Below are 21,579 nucleotides of genomic sequence, written 5' to 3' on the forward strand. Positions count from 1 at the left end.
GTATATGTATAACTGATTCACTTTGCTGTTCAGCAGAAACGAATGCAACATTTTAAATCAACTATACTCCAATAAAAATTAATTAACAAAAATAAAAGAAATAACAAGCGCTAACAGCACCGTGGGCCAGGCACTGTGTTAAGTGTTTTGAGTGCGTGAGGGCGGGTTTGCCTGAGGTGCTTCGGGAAGCGCTGAGGTCCAGGCCACTCTCTGAGCAGGACTCCGGTGGGTTGGGGAGGGGCCTGGGCATTGAGATTTTTAAAGCTCCCAGAGCAGGTTCTAATTGTGTTGCCAGGGTTGAGCGCCAAGGGGTTAGATCCTTTAATTCTCACAACCCCCCTGTGAAATGGGTTCTGTTATCCCCATTTTTTATAGCTGAAGAAATGGAGACAGAAAGGTTGAGAAGTTTGCACAAGGTTCTGTTACTAGAAGGTAGCAGGGCTGGGATTTGAACCCAGATCTCTCCGGCTCAGTTCATACCCTCCTGGGGAAAGGGAGGGTCATTTGGTTTCTCGCTGTGTCCTCTGGTCCTCCCAGTCCCACGGAAGGCCAAGGCTGAGGCCCAGAGAGGTGTAGGGACCTGCCCAAGCTCACACAGCAAGTCAGCAGCTGAAATACCCAGGCCAGGGCCACAGAGCTGGTGGGAGCCGCGGAGGCATGCCTATGCTAGGCAGGAGTGCTGGGGCTCCGGGGCAGGGGGTCAGCATCTTGGGTTTTCTCTCACACTCCTCGGCCTCCCAGGAGCCATCTGGCCGAAGCTGCTGCCCTGTACAGCCTCGTGGATGAACAGCTGCATGTCCTCGTCACTGTGTCCAACCACCTCCTGAGGCGGCTGGAGCTCCGCGTCCGCCTGGGCCGCCTGGAAGCTGCCATCCACCAGGTGAGAGAGGAGGAAGCTGGCCCTGGGACGTGACGGGGTGGTGGGCGGCTCCTGCCTCTCCAGGCCCCACCCCAGCCAGGCGCTTCGCTCTCGTAAAACGACAGCAGGCAGGCATTCTTGGAGCACATGACATGCACTCCATAGTGCTTGATAGGTGAAGACATAACTCCAGAAGCTGCATTTTTTAAACACCAACTTTGCGCCAAGCCCTGGGCCAGAGCCTTTGTGTCCATCACCGCTTTCCAACCTCATCCCTTACCAGTGATGTGGGCAAGATGCTAGGATTTCTCCTACTCATCGATAAGGACACTGAGACTGGGAGACATTATGTCATCTGCCCGTGGCCGCACACCTAGGGTTCTGATCCTGGAGCCCACACCTGGCACCACTCTGTCCAACTGTTGATGCCTAGAACCAACGCATCCCTTCGTGCTCTGGGCCGTGGAACAGAGTGTGCCTGGAACCAGACGGCCTGGTTCCAATGCTGGCTCTAGCATTTACTAGCGGTGTGACCCTAGACAAGGTATTTAACTATTCAGTGCCTCGGTTTCCTCATGTGTTAAATGGGGGGATAATATTAGTGCCTGCCACATGGGGCTTTGCGAGGATAAAGTGGGTGATGCTCTTTTAAGACACCCCAGAATACGAAGAAGACTTCTGCTTATGGGATCGAGAGCCATTTTACCCCCTGTCCTTCCTTGAATCCTCACGTCTACCCCATTTTGCCACTGAATAAACTGAAGCCCAGAAAGGAGAAGTGACTTGCGCAGTTCACACAGGGAGTTCATGGCAGGGCCGTGCACCTTCCTCTGGCGCTGTTTGGATGGTGAGAACCACGCCCCACCCCCACCCCAAGCTGTCTCTTCTCCTCCCCAGAATTGGGAGAGTTTCAGTCCAGGCTGGTGGCATAGGCCCAGCCCCCAGATGACTGAGGACAAGACTTCAGCTTCCCAGGAAGGTGGCAAACTGGGCTAAGGATGTCTCGTCAGCAGCCCCTCATGTCCAAACCTCCCTCCTCTGCCCCAGGTCAGCAACTGGATGGAGCAGGAAGGAAGCCAGTGCCTGCAGGTGCTGACCCCCAAGGACGGAAGCTTGGAGACAGTGGAGAAAGCCCACGCAGAGTTTGAGGACTTCTTCCTTCAGGCTGCGGTGTGTTTCTAAAACTGAGTGGGGTGAGGAGCAGATAGAGAGGGCAGGAGATGGGGGTGGCACTGCTGGGGAAAAGTTGCGGAGGCGGGAAAGTGGAAGAAAGCTTCCCAAGACAGTGAGGAGAGCAACTTGGAACACAAAGCATTCAGCTTAGATATTGTCTCCTCCAGGAAGCCTTCCCTGACTACCAAGTACAAAGATGACCCATCTCAGAATGCCTGGAGGGCTTCTTAAAATACACATTCCAGGGTCCTACCCTAGCCCTACTGAGTCAGCCTCAGAGCTGGGGTGGGGGGAGAGAATCTGCATCCTTGATGTGCTGGGTCCTGGGGCACAGGGTGATTCAGCCTCTGTTTCAGCCCTCGGGGAACTTCCAGGTCAGTGGAGGGCGGAGACAAGATGGGGGGCTGGGGGCAACAGGGAAATAGCCAGAAAAGGAGAACTGTGGGGACACAGGCGAGGAGCCTGTAACCCAGACTCTGGGGTTGGAGAATTTTGCCAGAAGAGGGTGACGCTAAGCAGAATCCCAGCAGGCAGAGTAAACCCTGGGTTCCCATTTTATAGATGAGGAAACTGAGGCTCAGGAAGTCTCATAACCCGGTAGTAAGGCTGGAGCTGAGTAGACACCCCTCCCCTCCCTGCTCAGGCCCAGTACCGCCGTGGCCTGGAGCTGTGCAAGCAGGCGGCCCAGCTGGGAGCTGCAGCCAGGGCCAGGGAGGCAGGAGGAACAGAGCTCCTGGAGCTGGCAGGCTTCACCTTCACCCAGCAGGCCTTCCAGGCTAAGCTGACCCACTTCTACATGGCAGCCGAGCGGCAACGCACAGACCTGGAGACGCTGCTCCACCTCCACCACTTCTGCAAGAAGGTGAGCCTGGCGGCCCACCTGCATAAACTCCCCGCCGCTCCCCCAACACCTAGGACGTAGGGTGGGGGCAGGGAACAGCCTAGACACAGCACTAGGCTCTTTTCATTCCATAGTCCCGTGAGGGGGAAAACGCATTACCTGCATTTTCCAGAAGGGAAACAAGGTTTGCAAGGTTAAGTTACCCTCCTTAAACCAGGTCCAGCTAATCCCTGACCCCAGCTTGTCCCACTACACAGGCAGTCTCCCAGTGACCCAGATATCATCTCTCAAAGGAAATCACCTGCTTCTTAAACGTTGGGATTAGGGGAAGGATCCTGGGGATTTCTGAGAATCTGATCAAAGCCATAGACTTTCCCTCCACACATAGACCTCTGCAGGCAACTTCACAGGGTCAGGACCAGGCTCAGAACCTTGATCTCATCCCACCCCTCTATTACAGTGTTAGGGAAACAGGATCAGAAAAGTACCATCACTTAGCTAAGGTCACACAGCAAGCCATGGCACCATTGTGCTCTTTCCCATGCCCCACCTTGCCCTGCACAGATGGGTTGGAGGGGACAGCTGGGGAAGGAAGGAAGGAAGGGACAGTTGGCTGAGGGTGGGCCCAGAGGCTGCTCTGAGCATCCTCAGAACAGAGGCCTCAGTCCTCACCAGGAACCCAGCGTTTGGCCAGGAGGGAGGAGGAGGGGGTAGGGCTACTGGGGCAAGGGTCGGGGGCCTGGGCAGAGGTGAGTTAGGAAGCAAGAATAACTCCATTACTTTGCATCTGTCATCTCTTGGAACCCAATGTGGCCAGGTTGACCAGCTCCATTGTACAGATGAGGAAACTGAGGGCCCAGAGAGGGGCAGCACCTTGCCCAAGGCCACACAGCTAGAGAAAAGAAGAGCTGGAATTTGAACCCAGATGTGTCCATGTGCTATGTTCTTCTCCAAAGGAGAGGGAAATGACAAGCAGTTCTTGTGTCCAAGCAGACGTGATGACGATGGTGATGAGGGTTAGATGACTATTATGGGGTAGCCCACATTATTGACTGTGTTCACCACGCCAGACCCTCCTAAAAGCACTTTGCATACCTAGCCCGATTTAATTCTCATCATATCTTTGTGAGGGAGGGGCACCAACATTGCTTCCATTTTACAGATGAGGAAACTAAGGTCCAAAGAGGAAAGTGGCTTTCTCAGCATCCCCTAGCCCGGTTGGTCAAGCAGGATTTGACTTCAGAGCCCCCGCCCCTCTTAAATCCATTTAGCCAAATCCCTCGTTTTTCTGATAGGGAAACTGAGGCCTAGGGGGAGCAAGGGAGCAGCCTGAGAGAGCTGTAACCCAGATGAGACAAGAACCCACACCTCTGGCCTGGGCCCAGTGCCCTCAGCTGCCCCTCGCACTGGCCACTGACGATGGAGCATGGGAAGAGCCTGACCCCAGCTTCCCAGCTGTCAGGCCAGCCCAGCACACAGGGCACCAAGAACGCAGAGGCTTCGGGGGCAGCGGGAGGGACTCGGTCAACTCACACCTGGGGCACTGGGAGGACAGGCCACTCTCTGTCTCCCTCAGGCAAGGGAGGTAGATGTGGGCAGAGGCAGCGAAGGGATCCCCCGCGCCCAGCTGTTCAGAAGTTAGAGAGCGAGACAGCAGGAGGATCTGAGACTTAGAGTCAGGGATATGCCTGCATGGGCTCTGTGACCTCAACAGTGGCCTTCACTGCTCTGGGCCTCAGCTCCTTGTCAAGAATAATGATGATAATAATAACAACCAATGCTTAGGTACAGAGTTCTTATTGTCTGCAGGCCCTGTTCTAGTCATTTCACATATGGTATTATGGTCACACCAACCCTGTGAGGCAGGAAACCCAGAGAAATCAAGTCACTGACCCAGGGTCACACAGCTAGGAAGTGGCATAGTTGAGATTCGAACCCAGGTCATCTGGCTCTCGTGCAGAGAAGTGAGAATTAAATTAAATGTAAGTAACCCCTCCCCCTGCCCCTACACCCAACTTTGCTCAAATCTGGAATTATTATTTTTAACACCGATGTTAAATTATTGTTTTTAACACCGATGTATGCTAATGTTGTCATTAGCAGTAGTGGTAGGAGGAGTAATGCCTCATGGATTAAGGGGATCTGGAAGCTTCTCTCCCTTGTTTACTAATTTTAGCTGATTTCAGCCCCATCGGCCTTCCCTGGAGAAAGCAAACTGGCTCCAGCACTGAGGCCTTTGCACTGGCTGTTCCCTCAGCCTGGAAAGCCCTTCCCCTCGACAGCACCTTCTCCTCTCTGGCCCTGAATTTTAATCCGAACAGCAAGGGGTGGGGCAAGATGATTTCTGAGGTGTTCTCCACCTCTCTCCAGCTTGGCCTGGAATATCTGGTCCCAGACAGACAGACGGACAGACAGTATGGCTCAGTGCTGGGCTCAGCCCCAGGTGGAGAGCAGGCATGCGGCAGCTTTGGCACTAAATAATAATAACATGATTGTGTCGCTAACGGAGATTTATGGAGCCCTTTCCCAGCCATGAGCTCAATGTGCTTCTGCAAATATGAAGCCATTTATCTAAAGACAAGTTCCCTTAATCCGCGGAAAGATGGTTTCCTCGGAGAAAATTGTTCTCCAATCCCCACTGCCTAACAGCTTGCTGTTGGCTTCTAAATTAATGGAGAGAAAGATTATGTTTTTCACGAGCTGCTGGGAACATGTTGGCTCCTTTGCAACCTGCAGACATTTTGTGGGTGAAGTGGGTACAGGCAGGATCCTAAAATGCGGCAGAGGCCCGGCCAGAGCGAGGGGGCCTCCGGGCCTGGGCTGGCTGACAGTCTCACTGTGTGACTGCAAGGGCAGGGCCCTGCCTGGGCCAGTTTCTCCTGTGCAAGGAGGTACTTGGAAGATACCCTCTTGAGGGCTGGACAGGGCTGAGTTTGAATCCCAGCTCCTCCCTGACTTGCAGCGTGACCTGGGACAAGTGATTTCACATGTGTGAGCCTCAGTCTCCTCCTCTGTAAAATGGGCTGCTGGTTCAGTGTGATCCTACATGAGATGCACAGAGCCTGGCAAACAGTCAGTGTTCAATAAATATTAGCCAGACTCCTCCCTCAGCACCACTTATGAGCGGTTCATACAACCTGAGAATCCAAATTTCCATGATTATCTATCACAACCTCTACTTTACTGAGGGGGAAACTGAGCCCCAGAGGGGGGTGCGTCCTTGCTGGCCCCTAAGTCTGTAAGGCTGTGCCTGAAGATCCCAAGGGTGCTGGGGACTGTTTCCCGGTGGGTAACGGAGGGTGGTGTTCCCTGGGGAAGAAAGGGAAATATTGTCGTCATCAGCAGTGGAGAAAATCACAGCTGTGCTAAGAGAGGCCCTAACACTGATTGGACATTTTTGTATTAATTCAGTCTAGCTGTATTTGTTCTTTAAGCCTCCTCTTGGCTCAGAGAGGCCTATCCCTGTCCTCACGGAACCCCCATCTCCCTCTCTTCTTGTCTCCCAGATGACCTGGTTCCACATGGACTGCCAGGACCTGATGGCCCAGCTCAGGCTGGGCAAGGCCCAAAGGGCCAGCCCTGGGGACCAGCGCCGCCTCCACCGCTACCTGCAGCGCCTGGCGTCCGAGTTCCCTGCCGAGAAGCTCACGGCCATGCGGCTGCAGGTGGCCTCTCTGAGCTGGGAGGGCCTGGGCCAGGACCTGTGGGAGGAGGCCCAGGAGAGGCACGAGGAGATCCAGACCCTCCTGAAGAAGGCACTGGGCCACTGTCCATGCCTGGCAGGTCCCCCTTCCCACCCGGCGGGCCGGGAACTCAGAGGGGCGGCCGCCAAGGGCCAGGACCTGAATGGAGAAGTCACTTACAAGGGAAGATGGGACCTGCCCCTCCAGGACTCACTGGGTCTGGATCGTTCGCCAAAATCCTGTTGGCCTCCTTGGGGCCCCAGACGTGTACAGAACAGAAGTTTCCAAGCAGCCCCTCCACCCCAGGAAGCTGGCCAGGCTTTTGAAGCTGATGACGGCAGAAGCCCGCATGGGCCCCTGGATCCTGCCCCTGAGCGTTATCTCACCACCTTCCTCTCCTGGCAGCAGCTCCCCAGGCAGAGTCAGATCCCCCGGCCCACTGGGGGCAGCTTCTCCTCGGAGGGGACAGACTCACAGACGTCTCTGGAGGACTCACCCCACACAAGTCCCCCTGCATCCCTCTAGCTGGGAGTTCCCGTCAATCACACCAGGCTCCGGCAGGGATGGGTATGGTTCGGGTGGGGCCCAGCTAAAGACAGAGCTGGGGAGCCCTGGACCATCCATCAGGACGTGGCTACTGAGTTTGGCTCGTGCTCTGTAGACAAGAACTCACACCTGCTCCCGGCCCCAGGAAGCTCTGGGAAGACGCGACTCTCACACATTCAGAATAGTAAGAGTGGAGGGCAGGGCAGGACGCAGAAGAGCGTGAGATTGGCTCCAAAACCCTGGAGTCTCATCGTGGAAAGAGCTGTTGGTACAGATCCTTCCAGAGACCTCCAACTTAGGCAGAACCCCACCTGGGGTTCAGGGGTATGTAAGCTTCCCCTTGGGGCACAAGGGGCAAAGTTGCCCTCATAATAGAGCCCAGGGTGGGGAGATTAGGGAGTGGCTTCTTGTCTTAGGGTCCCGCGAAACAGACCACACAAGGATTCAAGTGCGCATTTACTTGGCGGAGGAGCAGGGGAGCGAGTCTGGGAAGGGAATAAAGGGGGTGCTGTCAAGTGAATTACCACATGTATTTATCCACTGACGCCACTGGCCTCGGGCAAAGAGAATCACCTGCTGGAGGCCAGTTAGTGCGCAAGGAAGGGGTAAGGGAGGGGGACTGTCTGCTGCACCTCTACTCTGTCACTTGGCTTCTCCAACAGACATGAGCATCAGTCTCAAGTTCAAGGAACCCCAAAGAGGACCACCTCCCTCTCCCATGATCTCTGCCTTCTTCCCCTCCCCACCACAGCTCCTCAGACCCACCCCGAAGCCCGACCTCTCTTTAGGCACAGCCTCTGGTGCCTGGCGTCATCAGATTCTGCTATGGTTGGGGCTGGAGGGTAGGGAGCCTTGTCCCCATCCAGCAGGTGGTGCGGGAGGACAGTGGGAAGAGGCTTGAGATGCTCTGATTTCAGATAGAGCATCTAGAAGACAGCCCAGAGTGACTATGGCTAGCGCCTCCCCTGAATGTCATTATCCTGAGAATGTGCGCCCATCTCTGCCCTAGGATGCATCACCAAGATGGCCTCTGGTAGCCCAGCTCTGGAATTTTCCTGGCTCCAGGAAGAGGGTAGAGTGTACATCCTCCCACAAGCTGAGGCTGTGGAAGGAGAGGGAGGCAGGACTGGAGCGGGCCTGGGAGGACAAACAGGGTTTCTCAAGGGTAATCTCAGGCTTCCCTGGTGGCGCAGTGGTTAAGCATCTGCCTGCCAGTGCAGGGGACACGGGTTCAAGCCCTGGTCCAGGAAGATCCCACATGCCGTGGAGCAACTAAGCCTGTGCGCCACAACTACTGAGCCTGTGCTCTAGAGCCCATGAGCCACAACCACTGAGCCCACGCGCCACAACTACTGAAGCCCGCGCGCCTAGAGCCCGTGCTCCGCCACAAGAGAGGCCACCGCAATGAGAAGCCCGCGCACTGCAACAAAGAGTAGCAGCCCCCGTTCGCTGCAACTAGAGAAAGCCCGCGCGCAGCAACGAAGACCCAACGCAGCCAAAAATAAATAAAATGAGTAAATTTTAAAAAAATTATTAAAAAAAAAAGAGTAATCTCAGCAGAGAGAGCCACACAAACCTCAATGCCCAAAATCTTCCAGGACTCAAGATTTCATCAAGAGTGGTCTGGGGCCTGTCTGCCTCAGAACCACGAGCAGAGCTGATCAAAGGCAGCGTCTTAGGGGATCTCACCCCAGATAGTTAAAACCAGACCCTTGGGGCAGTGGTGGCTGGAGTCTGCATGTGTAACCAAGCGCTCATGCAACACAGTGAGGTGGGGTGCTGTTGGGAAACCCTTGGGGCTAAGGCCTGAGCCGCCCCCAACCCCCACCCCAAGCCAACTCTGATTCTTGCATTCCAGTCTCCTGCCTTCTGTCCAGACAGGCCTGAGGATGCAGGAGGCATTTGATCAGTCCATCTCCATCCAGGCCTGTTGCCTCAGAGGGGGTCCGAAGGCTCTTAAAATGCTGTTGCCATAGCAACAGCATCCAGCCAGTAGGGACCACAGGCAGGGAGCCAGCGTACCCGGGGTGCAAGGATGAAAACTGACTTCTGAGAGACTACAGTTACGGCTAGTGCTCAGGGGGGCTGAGGAGGGGTATGGATAATCCAAGAATCCTTGGGAGGGAGGGGCCCCCAAAGCCATCTTGTACATCCCTCTGTCTCCAGGAAGAGCCGAAAGCCCACAATTTGTCTACTCACAGCAGCCCAAAGGGGAGAAAGGGATGCAGAAATGAAATATAATAATGAATAATAATATTACTAGCCAACATTTATTCTACATTTTCTTTGTGCCTGACTTGGTGCTAAGCCCTTATAAGCTTTGCGGGGCTTGTTGAAATGTTCACAACAATCCAATGAAGCCAATACTAGTTTCACCCCATTTTACTGAGGAGGAAACTGCTTTTCAAGCTCCAGGGGTTGGTGGGCAAGAGGTGATAGGAGGAGCATGGCCTGGGAGTCAGGGACCTCACCTGACACTTCTGTCCTGCTGCCAGCTGCCTGTGTGACCTTGGGCAGGTTGCTTCCCCTTTCTGGCCCTTGGTTTACCCTATCTGTACAATCAGGTCATTGAATGGATAAGGATCTTTCTTGTCTTTGTAATCAGAGAGCCCAGCCTTTGAATCCAGGCTTAATAGCCTGGTGACTCTGAGCAGATGGCTGCCTCTCAGTTTTCCCATCTGTCCAATGGATTTTGTCAAGCCTGCTGGGCCAGGATAATAAGATCCTGGGATCTCTGAGCTCCACACCAGGCCTCTTCCTCTCCAGAGGGATGACCATCTTGTAAAGTCTGAGAAACCCACTGGGGCAGTGGTAGGACTGAACCCAAATTGTAGTTTAGGCTCTTTACAGTTTATGGTATATTTTTTGTCCATCCATTTCTCCATCCAATATTCCCTACAACCCTGAGGGCACAAAAGTTACGCTGTAGGATGTCTCCATTTTACAGATGAGAAGACTGAGGAGAGGGGAGGTGACTGGCCCAAGGTCACACAGCAAGGAAAGGAAGGACTAGAGAAGGGGAAACCTCAGAATCTGGACCTAGTTCTTGTCCATGCCTAATCCAGGAGAGCAAATGTCAGCCACTCTGAGGTGAGCACCCCACACCCTCATGCCTTCAAGTTACCCACATCAGACCCTGACAGGGTAGCAGGCAGCACAGGCTGCCCTCCTGAAACAGAAATGTTCTGTTCTCTGCGAGCTGTGAACTGGCTTCCAGCCCAGGACAAACCCATCAGGCCCTAAACCCCACCCACTCCCAGCTGCAAAATAGCTGTCTGAGGCCAGAGCCAGTGGGCCTCCAGGAGAATAAACAAGCCCTCTGGTTGGGCAGCAGGATCCTTGGATCCCATCTCCTTCAGTCTGGGGCATGACAGGGACCTGGGTGAATCACCGCACTTCCTCAGGCCTCATTTTCTCCATCTGTGAAGTGGGGGGATTGGGCAAGACCAGGGATGGCAAACAGGTGTCGCCTGGCCAGTGGAACTCCTGATCTGCCCTCCGAAGCCTGCCTCCCTCTCTGTGTACTGACCATGCCTCCAGGCACCCAGGCTGAAAACCTGCAAGATGTTCTTGAACTTCCCCAGAGCCCCCAGATCCACCCCCCTCATCTCTCTCTAATCTTCTTCTTCTTTCTCCCTCCACCTTCCCATCCTCATCCCAGTCTCCATCCTCTCTCCCCCTGGACAGTTGTAACAGTATCCTCAGTGGTCCTCCTGCAGCCACTTGGGCCCTTTTATCCATCCTCCACAGAGAGGCTAGAGGGACCTTTGCAAAATGTAAAATAATGCCAGTCCCTGCTTAACAGAGCCCAGTGGCATCCCATGACTCTCCAAGTAACCGCCATCCTGCCCATCACTGTAATCTACAAAGCTCTGTGGGGTCAGGCCTCTGCCCACCACTCTAGCCTCACCTTACTCCCCAGTCTCCATGTTCTCTGAGTTCCAACAACACTGACTTCCTTTTAGTTCCTCGGCCATTCCAAGCACTTTCAAGTTCCCCTAGAAGCACGCCTGGCCACAAGGATTCAGGTACAGGTGATTTGCTGAAGAAGAGATCATGAGAGAAACCACAGGAAGGGGAAACAGGACAGAGAAGGGAAGGAAACCGATGTACAATTTCAGATCAAGGCTCAGCCTCTGCCTGATCACGTGGGGAATGCTGGAGGGTATTTTTACACCTCCTGAGGCACTGCAGGCCTCTGCAAAAGCCTGCCACAAAAAGCAGGGTCCAGGAACCCTAGGGCAGTGCTTGCTTGGAGGAGGGTTGCTGGGGTGGGCCCACAGAAGATAATATTCTATATTACAAATATATAGAATGCTCTCACCACTAAATTATAAATTTTTAAAACTCCAACTTAGAAATAGGTAAAGGATCTGAATGAGCATTTCTCCAAATAAGATGCACAAAATTCTAATAAGGACATGAAAAAATGCTCAACCTCATTAGCCATCAAGGAAATACAAATTACAACCACAATGAGATCTCACTACACATTTACTAGAATGGCTAAAATTTAAAAGTCCAATAATAAACGTTGGCAGGATGTGGAGAAATTGGAACCCTCATGCATTGCTGGGGGAATGTAAAATAACGCAGCTGCTTTGGGAAACAGTTGGGCAGGCCTTCAAATGGTTAAACATCCAGTTACGATATGACCCAGCAATTCCACTCCTAGATATACACCCCAAAGAAACAAAACCATATGTCCACACAAGAATTTCTACATAAATGCTTATAGCAGAATTATTCATCATAGTTAAAAGAAAGAAGCAACCCAAATATTGGTCAACCAATGAATGAATAAACAAAATGTAGTATATCCATACAAAAGGATGTGCTTCAGCCATAAAAAGGAATGAAGTCACTTCCTAACTTATTCTCTGGAGCAAGCATTATCTTGATACCAAAGCCAGATAAATATATCACAAGAAAAGAAAACTACAGGACAATATACCTTGTGAGTATAGATGTAAAAATCCTCAACAAGATCCTAGCAAACCAAAGACAATAGCACATTAAAAGAATTATGCAGTGTGACCAAGTGGGATTTATCCCAGGTATGCAAGGGTAAAGATAAGAAAATCAATCAATGTAATATACCACATTAATAGCCTGAAGGGAGAAAAACACGATCATCTCAGTTGTCTCAGAAAAGACATTTGACAAAAATCCAACAGCTTTCATGATTAAAAACAAAACAAACAAACAAACAAACAGAAAAAAAACAAGAACAACAAGAAAAAATACTACTCTGAAAACAAGGAATAAAAGGGAACTTATTCAACATGATAAATGGCATTCATGAAAAACTCACAACTAAGATCAAACTCAATGGTGAAATACTGAAAGCTTTCTCCCTAAGGTCAGGAGCAAAACAGGATGACTATTTTCACCACTGCTATTCAGCATTGTACTGGAAGTTCTAGACAAGAAAATTAGATAAGAAAAACAAATAAAAGGAATCCAATTAGACAAGAAAAAGAGCAGTTACCCTGCAAAAGAAAGAAAAGGCATCCAAACTGGAAAGGAAGGAATAAAGTTGTTTCTATTCACAGATGGCACGATTCTGTGTATAGAAAATAAGAAATATAATCCCCAAGAAAGATACTAGAGCTAATAAACAAATTCAGCAAAGTTGTGGGTTACAAGATCAACACACAAAAATCTGTGTTTTTACACACCAGCAATGAACAATCTGAAAAGGAAATTAAGAAAGCAATTTCATTTCCAAAAGCATCTGAAAGAATAAAATACTTAGTAATAAATTTAACCAAGGAGGTGAAAGACATTGTATTCATAGGTAGGAAGACTTAATATTGTTAAAATGTCAATACTATCCAAAGGGATCCTCAGATTCAACATAATCCCTATCAAAATCCAACAGCCTTTTTTTGGGGCAGAAATAGAAAAGCCGATCCTCAAATTCTTATAGAATTTCAAGAGGCCCCCCAAGTAGCCAAAACAACTTGAGAAAGAAAAACAAACTTGGAGGACTCTCAGTTTCCAATTTCAAAACTTACTACAAACCTACAGTAATCAAAAGAGTGTGGTACTGCCATGAGAATGGACATCTAGACACATGGAATCAAAATAAACCCATAGGTCTACAGTCAATTGATTTTCAACAAGGCTGCCAAGTCCGTTCAATGGGGAAAGAGTAAGTTCTTAAACAAATGGTGCTGGAACAACTGGATTTCTTCAGGTATAAGAATGAAGTTGGACCTCTGCTTCATGCCATATACAGAAATTAACTCAAAACAGATCAACAACCTAGATTTAAGAGATAAAATTATAAAACTCTTAGAAGAAAACATAAGGGTAGATCTTCATGAGCTTAGATTTGGCAGTGGGTTCTTAGATATGATACCAAAAGCATGAGCAACAACAGTAAAAGTTGACAAATAGGACTTCATCAAAATTAAAAACTGTACATCAAAGGACATTATCAAGAAAATGAAAAGGCAACCTACAGAATGGGAGAAAATATTTACAGATCTTATATTTGATGAGGGTTTAATATCCAGAATATATAAAGCACGGCTACAACTCAGCAAAAAAAGACAAGCAACCCAATTTTAAAATGGGTAAAGAACTTGAATAGACATTGCCCCAAAGAAGATATACAAATGGCTAACAAGCACATAAAAAGATGCTCAACATAATTAGTCATTAGGGAAATGCACGTCAAAACCACAATGAGACACCACCTCACACCTACTCACACCTACTAGGATATGTATAATCAAAAAAGCAGAAACTAACAAATATTGGTGAGGATGTAGAGATTTGGAACTCTTGTACCTTGCTGGTGGGAATGTAAAATGGTGCAGCCCCTGTGGAAACGATTTTGGTGGTTCCTCACAAAGGTAAACATAGAATGACCCAGCAATTCCACTCCTAGGTATACACCCAAAAGAATTGAAAACAGGGCCTCAAACAGATACTTGTACACCAATGTTCACAGAAGCAGTATTCATAATAGCCAAAAGGTGGAAATAATCCAAATGCCTATCAAAACGTGGTATATACATACAATGGAATATTTTCCAGCTGTAAAAAGAATGATGTTCTGGTACATGCTACAGTATGGATGATCCTTGAAAACATTCTGCTAAATGAAATAAATCAGACAAAAAGGACCAATGTTGTATGATGAAATATCTAGAATAGGCAAATTCATAGAGACATAAAGTAGGTTAGAGTATATCAGGGGCTGGGAGGAGGAAGGAATAAAGAATGAGTATTTAATGGGTCCAGAACAGGCAAATCTATAGAAACAGAAATTAGATTAGTGGTTACTTAGGGCTGGGAGTGTGGGGTGGGAGGAGGTGAATCCCTAAAGAGCAAAGGGTTTCTTTTTGAGGTCATGGAAATGTTCCCAAATTGACTATGGTAGAGGTTGCACGTATCTGTGAATATAGTAAAACTATTGATTTGTATACTTTAAATGGGTGAATTGTATGGTATGTGAACTATATCTCAATAAAGCTTTTTCTTTTCTTTAAACAAACAAACAAACCAAAACAGATAGAAGCCAGAGGAGGGACGCACAGAAACAAAAAATGATCATAGGGAATCTAGTGTAGCCCTGACAATTTCTGCTTACAAGCTCTTTCTTGTCTCAATACCTGGAATGTCCTTCCCCTTTTTTTTCAATTAGTTAAGCCCTCTTTATCCTTCAGATATCAGCCACAGGGTCAGGCTTTCCTGGTCACTCTGAAGGAGTCAAAATTCCCTTTTATAAAGACCATGTAGTTCTCTTTCATAGCACTTATCTCAATTGCCATTTTGCAATATTTTGTTAATGCTCATATCCCCCACTAAACTGTGAGTTTCACAAGAGCAGGAACTGAACCTGCCTGTTCAATGTATCCTTGGCACAGGGAAGAAAATCAACAAAATTTGTTAGACGAATTGATGAATGAATGAATGAATGAAGGCCAACTTTGATTGATTAGTAGGGTCTGCCTAGAGCATCTGGTTGACTCAGTAAGAAGGAATTCTATGACTGATTAATGATGTCTGCCATGGAGTAGGGTCACTATAGAGATACTAGCTTTGTCCCAAATTTGCCATCCCTGAATTACAGAGGGCCATCCCTCAGGGTCCCCCATCAGAGGGCACTCTAGAAACAGTCTCATCTCCGCCAGCTCCCAGGAGGAGAGTGCAGTTGTCATCCCAGCTGGCCTTGATAATCAATCACACAGCCATGCGGTGCCATTAGGATTTGTCACTGAGCCACATCCAGGTGCACCAGGCAGGAGCAAGCAAGCTCATTTGCATTTCATCTGCATGGAAATTTGCATACGCCTCCACAGCTCTGTCTCCTTGCAATTTTCAAGTTAAAATGTCATTATTACTCCTGTGAAGCCTGTTATTTCTTGATTTCATTCTCCCTGCTCCTCTAACCTGACTCCCTCCTAAGCCTCAGACACTCAAGCCTGGGCTGGAGAAGGAAATGGTTTGAGCTTTGGTTCTGCTGCTGATTCACTTGTGAGTTCCCTCTGTGGGCCATGTCTGTGCCACTAGGCACAGGGACAGGGATGGTCCTATGGGAGCTGCCGTTTAAGCAGTCACAGGAGGGCTGCCACAAACTTAGCCACTCAGGACTGTCCCCATGAAGCCTCCAATTCCCCACCTCTAAGCCTTTGACCTTGCTGTGCCCTCCTCCTGGAAAAGCCTTCTCCCTTTCCTACAGGGTGAATGTCCAACATCCGCCCCTTTCGTTCTCTGCTTATACCGTGTCACAGCCCCTCAGTCGTAAACCGGTTGGATGAAAAGATAGACATGTGACCCAAGCTCACCAATAAGCTTCCTTTTCCAGGATTTGGATTTGGGAATCAGAGATGCTAGGCAGTTTCTGAACTGAGCATGTGTAAACTTGAGTTCAGAGGGCCACTGTGTCCAGCTGTGTACATAGAAAGCAGAAAAGTCGTCCTGGGGGTGGAGGACCAAAGCTGATGCACCCAGAGCCAGCCTCAAGAGACCGAGAGGTAGCAAAGGCCCTGGCTCCCGGTCTAGCCCCCATCCCTAAGCCCCAACCCTGAGGCCTGCCTGCCCTGCTCAGTACTGCTTCGAGCACTCACCACCTCTGCTCCCTGTCTCTTTTCATGCTTCAGCAAGCCCTAGGGCCTTGTGTTCCTTGAAACTGGGATGAAACAATAGAAGATGAAATGTGAGCTCAAGGATCCCAAAAGGAAGTTTTTTAAAAATAAATTTATTTATTTGTTTATTTAATAAATAAATTTTATTTATTTATTTATTAATTTAGCCTGCGCCAGGTCTTAGTTGTGGCACGCGGACTCTTAGTTGCCGCATGTGGGATCTAGTTTCCTGACCAGGGATCGAACCTGGGCCCTCTGCATTAAGAGCACAGAGTCTTACCCACTGGACTACCAGGGAAGTCCCCCAAAAGGAACTTTTGAGGGAAAAGAATTTGATACTTGACGTCTCAAAAAAAGAGCATAGAAGTTGTTGTGAAGATAGAGAGCAGAACTTAAATGACTTTCTTTTTTGGTGTTTATACCGAGAAAAGGGGGCATCATTAATTTCTTTAGAAACAGGAGCTATGACTTTTTCTTTCTTTTTAAAAAATTTTTATTGAGGTATCATTGATTTACAATATTATATGTTTCAGGTGTATAACATAGCTGTTCACAATTTTTAAAGATTGTACTCCATTTATAGTTAGTATAAAATATTGGTTATATACCCTGTGCTGTACAATATATCCTTGTAGCTTATTTATTTATACATAGTAGTTTGTACCTCTTAATCCTCTATGCCTATCTTGCCCCTCATCCCTTCCCTCTTCCCACTGGTAACTGCTTGTTCTCTACATCTGTGAGCCTGTTTCTTTTTTGTTATATCACTAGTTCGTACATCTTTTAGATTCCACTTCAATAATATCATACAGTATTTGTCCTCTGTCTGACTTATTTCACTTGCATAATACCCTCCAAGTCCATCCACGTTGTTGCAAATGGCAAAATTTCATTTTATTTATGGCTGAGTAGTATTCCAGAGATGCATGTGTTGCTCAGCATCGGAGGGCTATAAATGGGAGGTGGCATCGTTATTGATGATCCATTTGCAAGGGACTCTGAACCCTGAGAGACCTCTGCTGGACCACCTCAGTGGAAGGAGATGGGGCCCCAGGTTCAAGTCCCAGCTTGGCCACTGGTTTACCGTGAGACCCCAGGCAAGTCCCTCCCATTCTCTGGGCCCCAGATTCTCCTCTGGTTACTGGGGAGAGTATCAGATGGTGGAGGAGGTGGAAGTCTGGAATCATCTGGATCAGGGAGCTGCTGCTAATCTACCTGGAGGCTGGCCTGGTTCTCACATCTTGCCCCTGAATCTCAGCAACCCTGATCTCAATGATTCTTCCTCTGAAATCTCTTCATGACCATGTAACCCAGGGGTGCCCTTGGCCTCTTAAAGGGGCCCTATTTCTACCATCTGCTCTCCAAGGGTCTCTGCTCTGTGGGTCCAGCCCAGGATCCCAGCTCCACCCTCCAGCCCTCAACACATAACCACATCCTGTGGCTCAAGGAAGCATTTCCCAGCCGGTTTTGTCTCAACATTTCCCTACCTGCTTGGCCAACCATCCTGCAAAACTGGGGTCACCAGGGCTGTTGTGTGCGTGGAGGTGGTTGCTCTTGTTTCCTTCGTTGTTTGTAAGAAAAAGGCTTAGCAGCTCTGGCTGTTAATATGTTCCCGCTGAGGAAGAGACCCAGGATTAGCTCTGGAAGAAGATATGACTGAGCATGAGCTGGGTTTGACCAGAATAGGCATGATGTCTGAGGGAGGGGTCTGAGCCATATGGGTTCCCAGTGACCGTGCCGATGCTGCCTTGAACCAGGAGATCTTGGGCCCAGACCCCACTAGAGGGCCCTCACACCACGTGTATGGGGCGGGTTGCATTTCCCAAAGGCGGCTGCGAGAGCCTCTACCATCTCATATGCTTTTCTTTTCTTTCTTTTTTTTTAAAAAAAATATGGAAATTAAAAAAAAAATTATTTACTTTTGGCTGCGTTGGGTCTTCGTTGCTTCGCGCGGGCTTTCTCTAGTTGCAGCGAGCGGGAGCTACTCTTCGTTGTGGTGCACGGGCTTCTCATTGCGGTGGCTTCTCTTGTTGTGGAGCACGGGCTCCAGGCAGGCAGGCTTCAGTAGTTGTGGCACGTGGGCTTCAGTAGTTGTGGCTCGCGGGCTCTAGAGTGCAGACTCAGTAGTTGTGGCTTGCGGACTTAGTTGCTCCACGGCATGTGGGATCTTCCCGGACCAGGGCTTGAACCCACATCCCCTGCATTGGCAGGCGGATTCTTAACCACTGCACCACCAGTGATGCAAGGTTCACTCTAGGTTGACAAAATCAAGGCACTTAGTTGAGTGAAATCACGAGGGTCCAGGGGGTTGGATCCTGCAAAACAACTCAAAAATGTGCTTCAGGCTGATCTCTACCTTTGAAACAGAACTGGGAGTCTTCACGATTGACTTATTACCTTTGCTATAGTTACTTCTTTTGCCCGATCACTGTCATTTGTTCCTGCATTCTTTGTTCTTTTTAAAATCATTAATTACTGAGACCTATTCTTTGTTTCCACGTGAAGACTTATGGGAGGCTACAGTTCACCTTTCTCCCAATCATCAGTAAAGAGAACACAGAGGGGTTCTGAAATTCACACTCTGATTCTTAATTTAAGCTGTTTCAGCGCATGTTACACTTTCTCTTATTGCCTCGTATCGTATTCTACTTCTGCAAAATACCATGTAGTCTGGTTTAACCCCATCCTTTCCTTATAACTGTCTTGCTAACGTCTTGGAACTCAGGCACCATACTGTAACGCAGTCCACGACTGTCCACATAGAAGGGACCACCGGGAGGGGCCCTATGTAGGTGCTTTGGCGACAGCCCCGCTGAGCCTCTAGCTGACAGCCAGCATCAACCTCCAGACGTGCAAGTGAGGATGCTTCCATGTGATTCCAGCCTCCAGCCACTGAATCAGCCTTCGAGTATTCCCAGCTGATAACATGGATGGGGACAAACTGTCCCTAATTGTGCCAAGTCCAAATTCCTGGCCCACAGAACGAGGGAGCATCGTAAAATGCTTGAATTAGACCATGAAGTTTTGGGTGGTTTGTAATGCTGAGAGTGTACGAGAGCAGTGGCCTTGCTAGAGGGTGCCCACCCAAAGTCCTGAGACCTCCCCCACCGTGTGGGTCTCATCTCCCTCTCCTTACTGAACCTCACCCAGAACATCCCCTCTTATTCAGGTGAAGAAACAGGTGCAGGGGGACCAGGGACTTGCCCAGGGTACCACAGACTTCAGTGGCTAGCTGCCCTGCTGCGGGGAAGCTCTGATTAAACAAGGTCTCTTAGAGCAATTGCAAATGACAGCCATGGGGTTGGTCCACTCCCTGTTTTTATAAATAAAGTTTTATTGTACCACAGCCACGTCCATTTATTTCCATATCTCCTGTGGCTGCTTTAACACTGCAAGGGCACAATCAAGTATGGGCCACAAAACCTGAAATATTGACTGAGCTCTGCCCACCAAAGCAAAAGCCAGCTGAACCCACCACCAGTCCCTCCCATCAGGAAACTTGCACAAGGCACATAGATAGCCTCATTCACCAGAGGGCAGACAGCAGAAGCAAGAAGAACTACCATCCTGCAGCCTGTGGAACAAAAACCACATTCATAGAAAGACAGACAAGATGAAAAGGCAGAGGGCTATGTACCAGATGAAGGAACAAGATAAAACCTCAGAAAAACAACTAAATGAAGTGGAGATAGGCAATCTTCCAGAAAAAGAATTCAGAATAATGATAGTGAAGATTATCCAGGACCTGGGAAAAGCAATGGAGACAAAGATCAAGAAGATGCAAGAAATGTTTAACAAAGACCTAGAAGAATTAAAGAACAAACAGAGATGAACAATACAATAACTGAAATGAAAAATACACTAGAAGGAATCAATAGCAGAATAACTGAGGCAGAAAAACAGATAAGTGACCTGGAAGACAGAATGGTGGAATTCACTGCCGTGGAACAGAATAAAGAAAAAATAATGAAAAAAAAGAAGACAGCCTAAGAGTCCTCTGGGACAGCATTAAATGCAACAACATTCGCATTATAGGGGTCCCAGAAGGAGGAGAGAGAGAGAAAGGACCCGAGAAAATAATTGAAGAGATTATAGTCAAAAACTTCCCTAACAGGGGAAAGAAGATAGCCACCCAAGTCCAGGAAGTGCAGAGAGTCCATACAGGATAAACCGAAGGAGAAACACACTGAGACACATAGCAATCAAATTAGCAAAAATTAAAGACAAAGAAAAATTATTGAAAGCAGCAAGGGAAAAACAACAAATAACATTCAAGGGAACTCCTATAACATTAACAGCTGATTTCTCAGAAGAAACTCTACAAGCCAGAAGGGAGTGGCATGATATACTTAAAGTGATGAAAGGGAAGAACCTACAGCCAAGAGTACTCTACCCAGCAAGGATCTCATTCAGATTCGACAGAGAAATCAAAAGCTTTACAGAGAAGCAAAAGCTAAGAGAATTCAGCACCACCAAACCAGCTCTACAACAAATGCTAAAGGAACTTCTCTAAGTGGGAAACACAAGAGAAGAAAAGGACCTACAAAAACAAACCCAAAACAATTAAGAAAATGGTAATAGGAACATATATATCGATAATTACCTTAAACGTGAATGGATTAAATGCTCCAACCAAAAGACACAGGCTCACTGAATGGATACAAAAACAAGACCCATATATATGCTGGCTACAAGACACCCACTTCAGACCTAGGGACACATTCAGACTGAAAATGAAGAGATGGAAAAAGATATTCCATGCAAATGGAAATCAAAAGAAAGCTGGAGTAGCAATAAAATACTCTCAGATAACATAGACTTAAAAATAAAGAATGTTACAAGACGCAAGGAAGGACACTACACAATGATCAAGGGATCAATCCAAGAAGAATATATAACAATTATAAATATATATGCACCCAACATAGGAGCACCTCAATACATAAGGCAACAGCTAACAGCGATAAAAGAGGAAATAGCAGCACAATAATAGTGGGGGACTTTAACACCTCACTTATACCAAGGGACAGATCATCCAAACAGAAAAGTAATAAGGAAACACAAGCTTTAAATGACACAATAGGCCAGATAGATTTAATTGATATTTATAGGACATTCCACCCGAAAACAGCAGATTACACTTTCTTCTCAAGTGCGCACGGAACATTCTCCAGGATAGATCACATCTTGGGTCACAAATCAAGCCTCAGTAAATTTAAGAAAATTGAAATCATATCAAGCATCTATTCTGACCACAACAGTATGAGATTAGAAATCAATTACAGGGAAAAAAACGTAAAAACCACAAACACATGGAGGCTAAACAATACGTTACTGAATAACAAAGAGATGACTAAAGAAATCAAAGAGGAA

At 48.2% G+C, this 21,579-nt stretch overlaps 1 protein-coding gene and 1 non-coding gene across 2 annotated transcripts in view; one reads left to right on the top strand and one right to left on the bottom strand.

The window, feature by feature from the left end:
• Positions 1–8,138, top strand: part of KIAA1755 (KIAA1755 ortholog) — a 71,968-nt gene extending 63,830 nt beyond the window's left edge. The window contains exons 12-15 of the mRNA XM_060123863.1: positions 742–880; positions 1,907–2,029; positions 2,676–2,894; positions 6,380–8,138. Coding sequence (XP_059979846.1) covers positions 742–880; positions 1,907–2,029; positions 2,676–2,894; positions 6,380–7,081 — 1,183 coding nt within the window. The 3' untranslated portion in view covers positions 7,082–8,138. The remainder of the gene's footprint in view (positions 1–741; positions 881–1,906; positions 2,030–2,675; positions 2,895–6,379) is intronic.
• An 8,293-nt stretch (positions 8,139–16,431) lies between these two features.
• Positions 16,432–16,504, bottom strand: TRNAK-CUU (transfer RNA lysine (anticodon CUU)). Its single transcript has one exon. It is a non-coding gene; the product is annotated as a tRNA-Lys (tRNA).
• Between the last annotated feature and the right edge of the window lie 5,075 nt (positions 16,505–21,579).

This window comes from Lagenorhynchus albirostris, chromosome 15 (assembly GCF_949774975.1).
Source record: "Lagenorhynchus albirostris chromosome 15, mLagAlb1.1, whole genome shotgun sequence".
NCBI lineage: Eukaryota > Metazoa > Chordata > Mammalia > Artiodactyla > Delphinidae > Lagenorhynchus > Lagenorhynchus albirostris.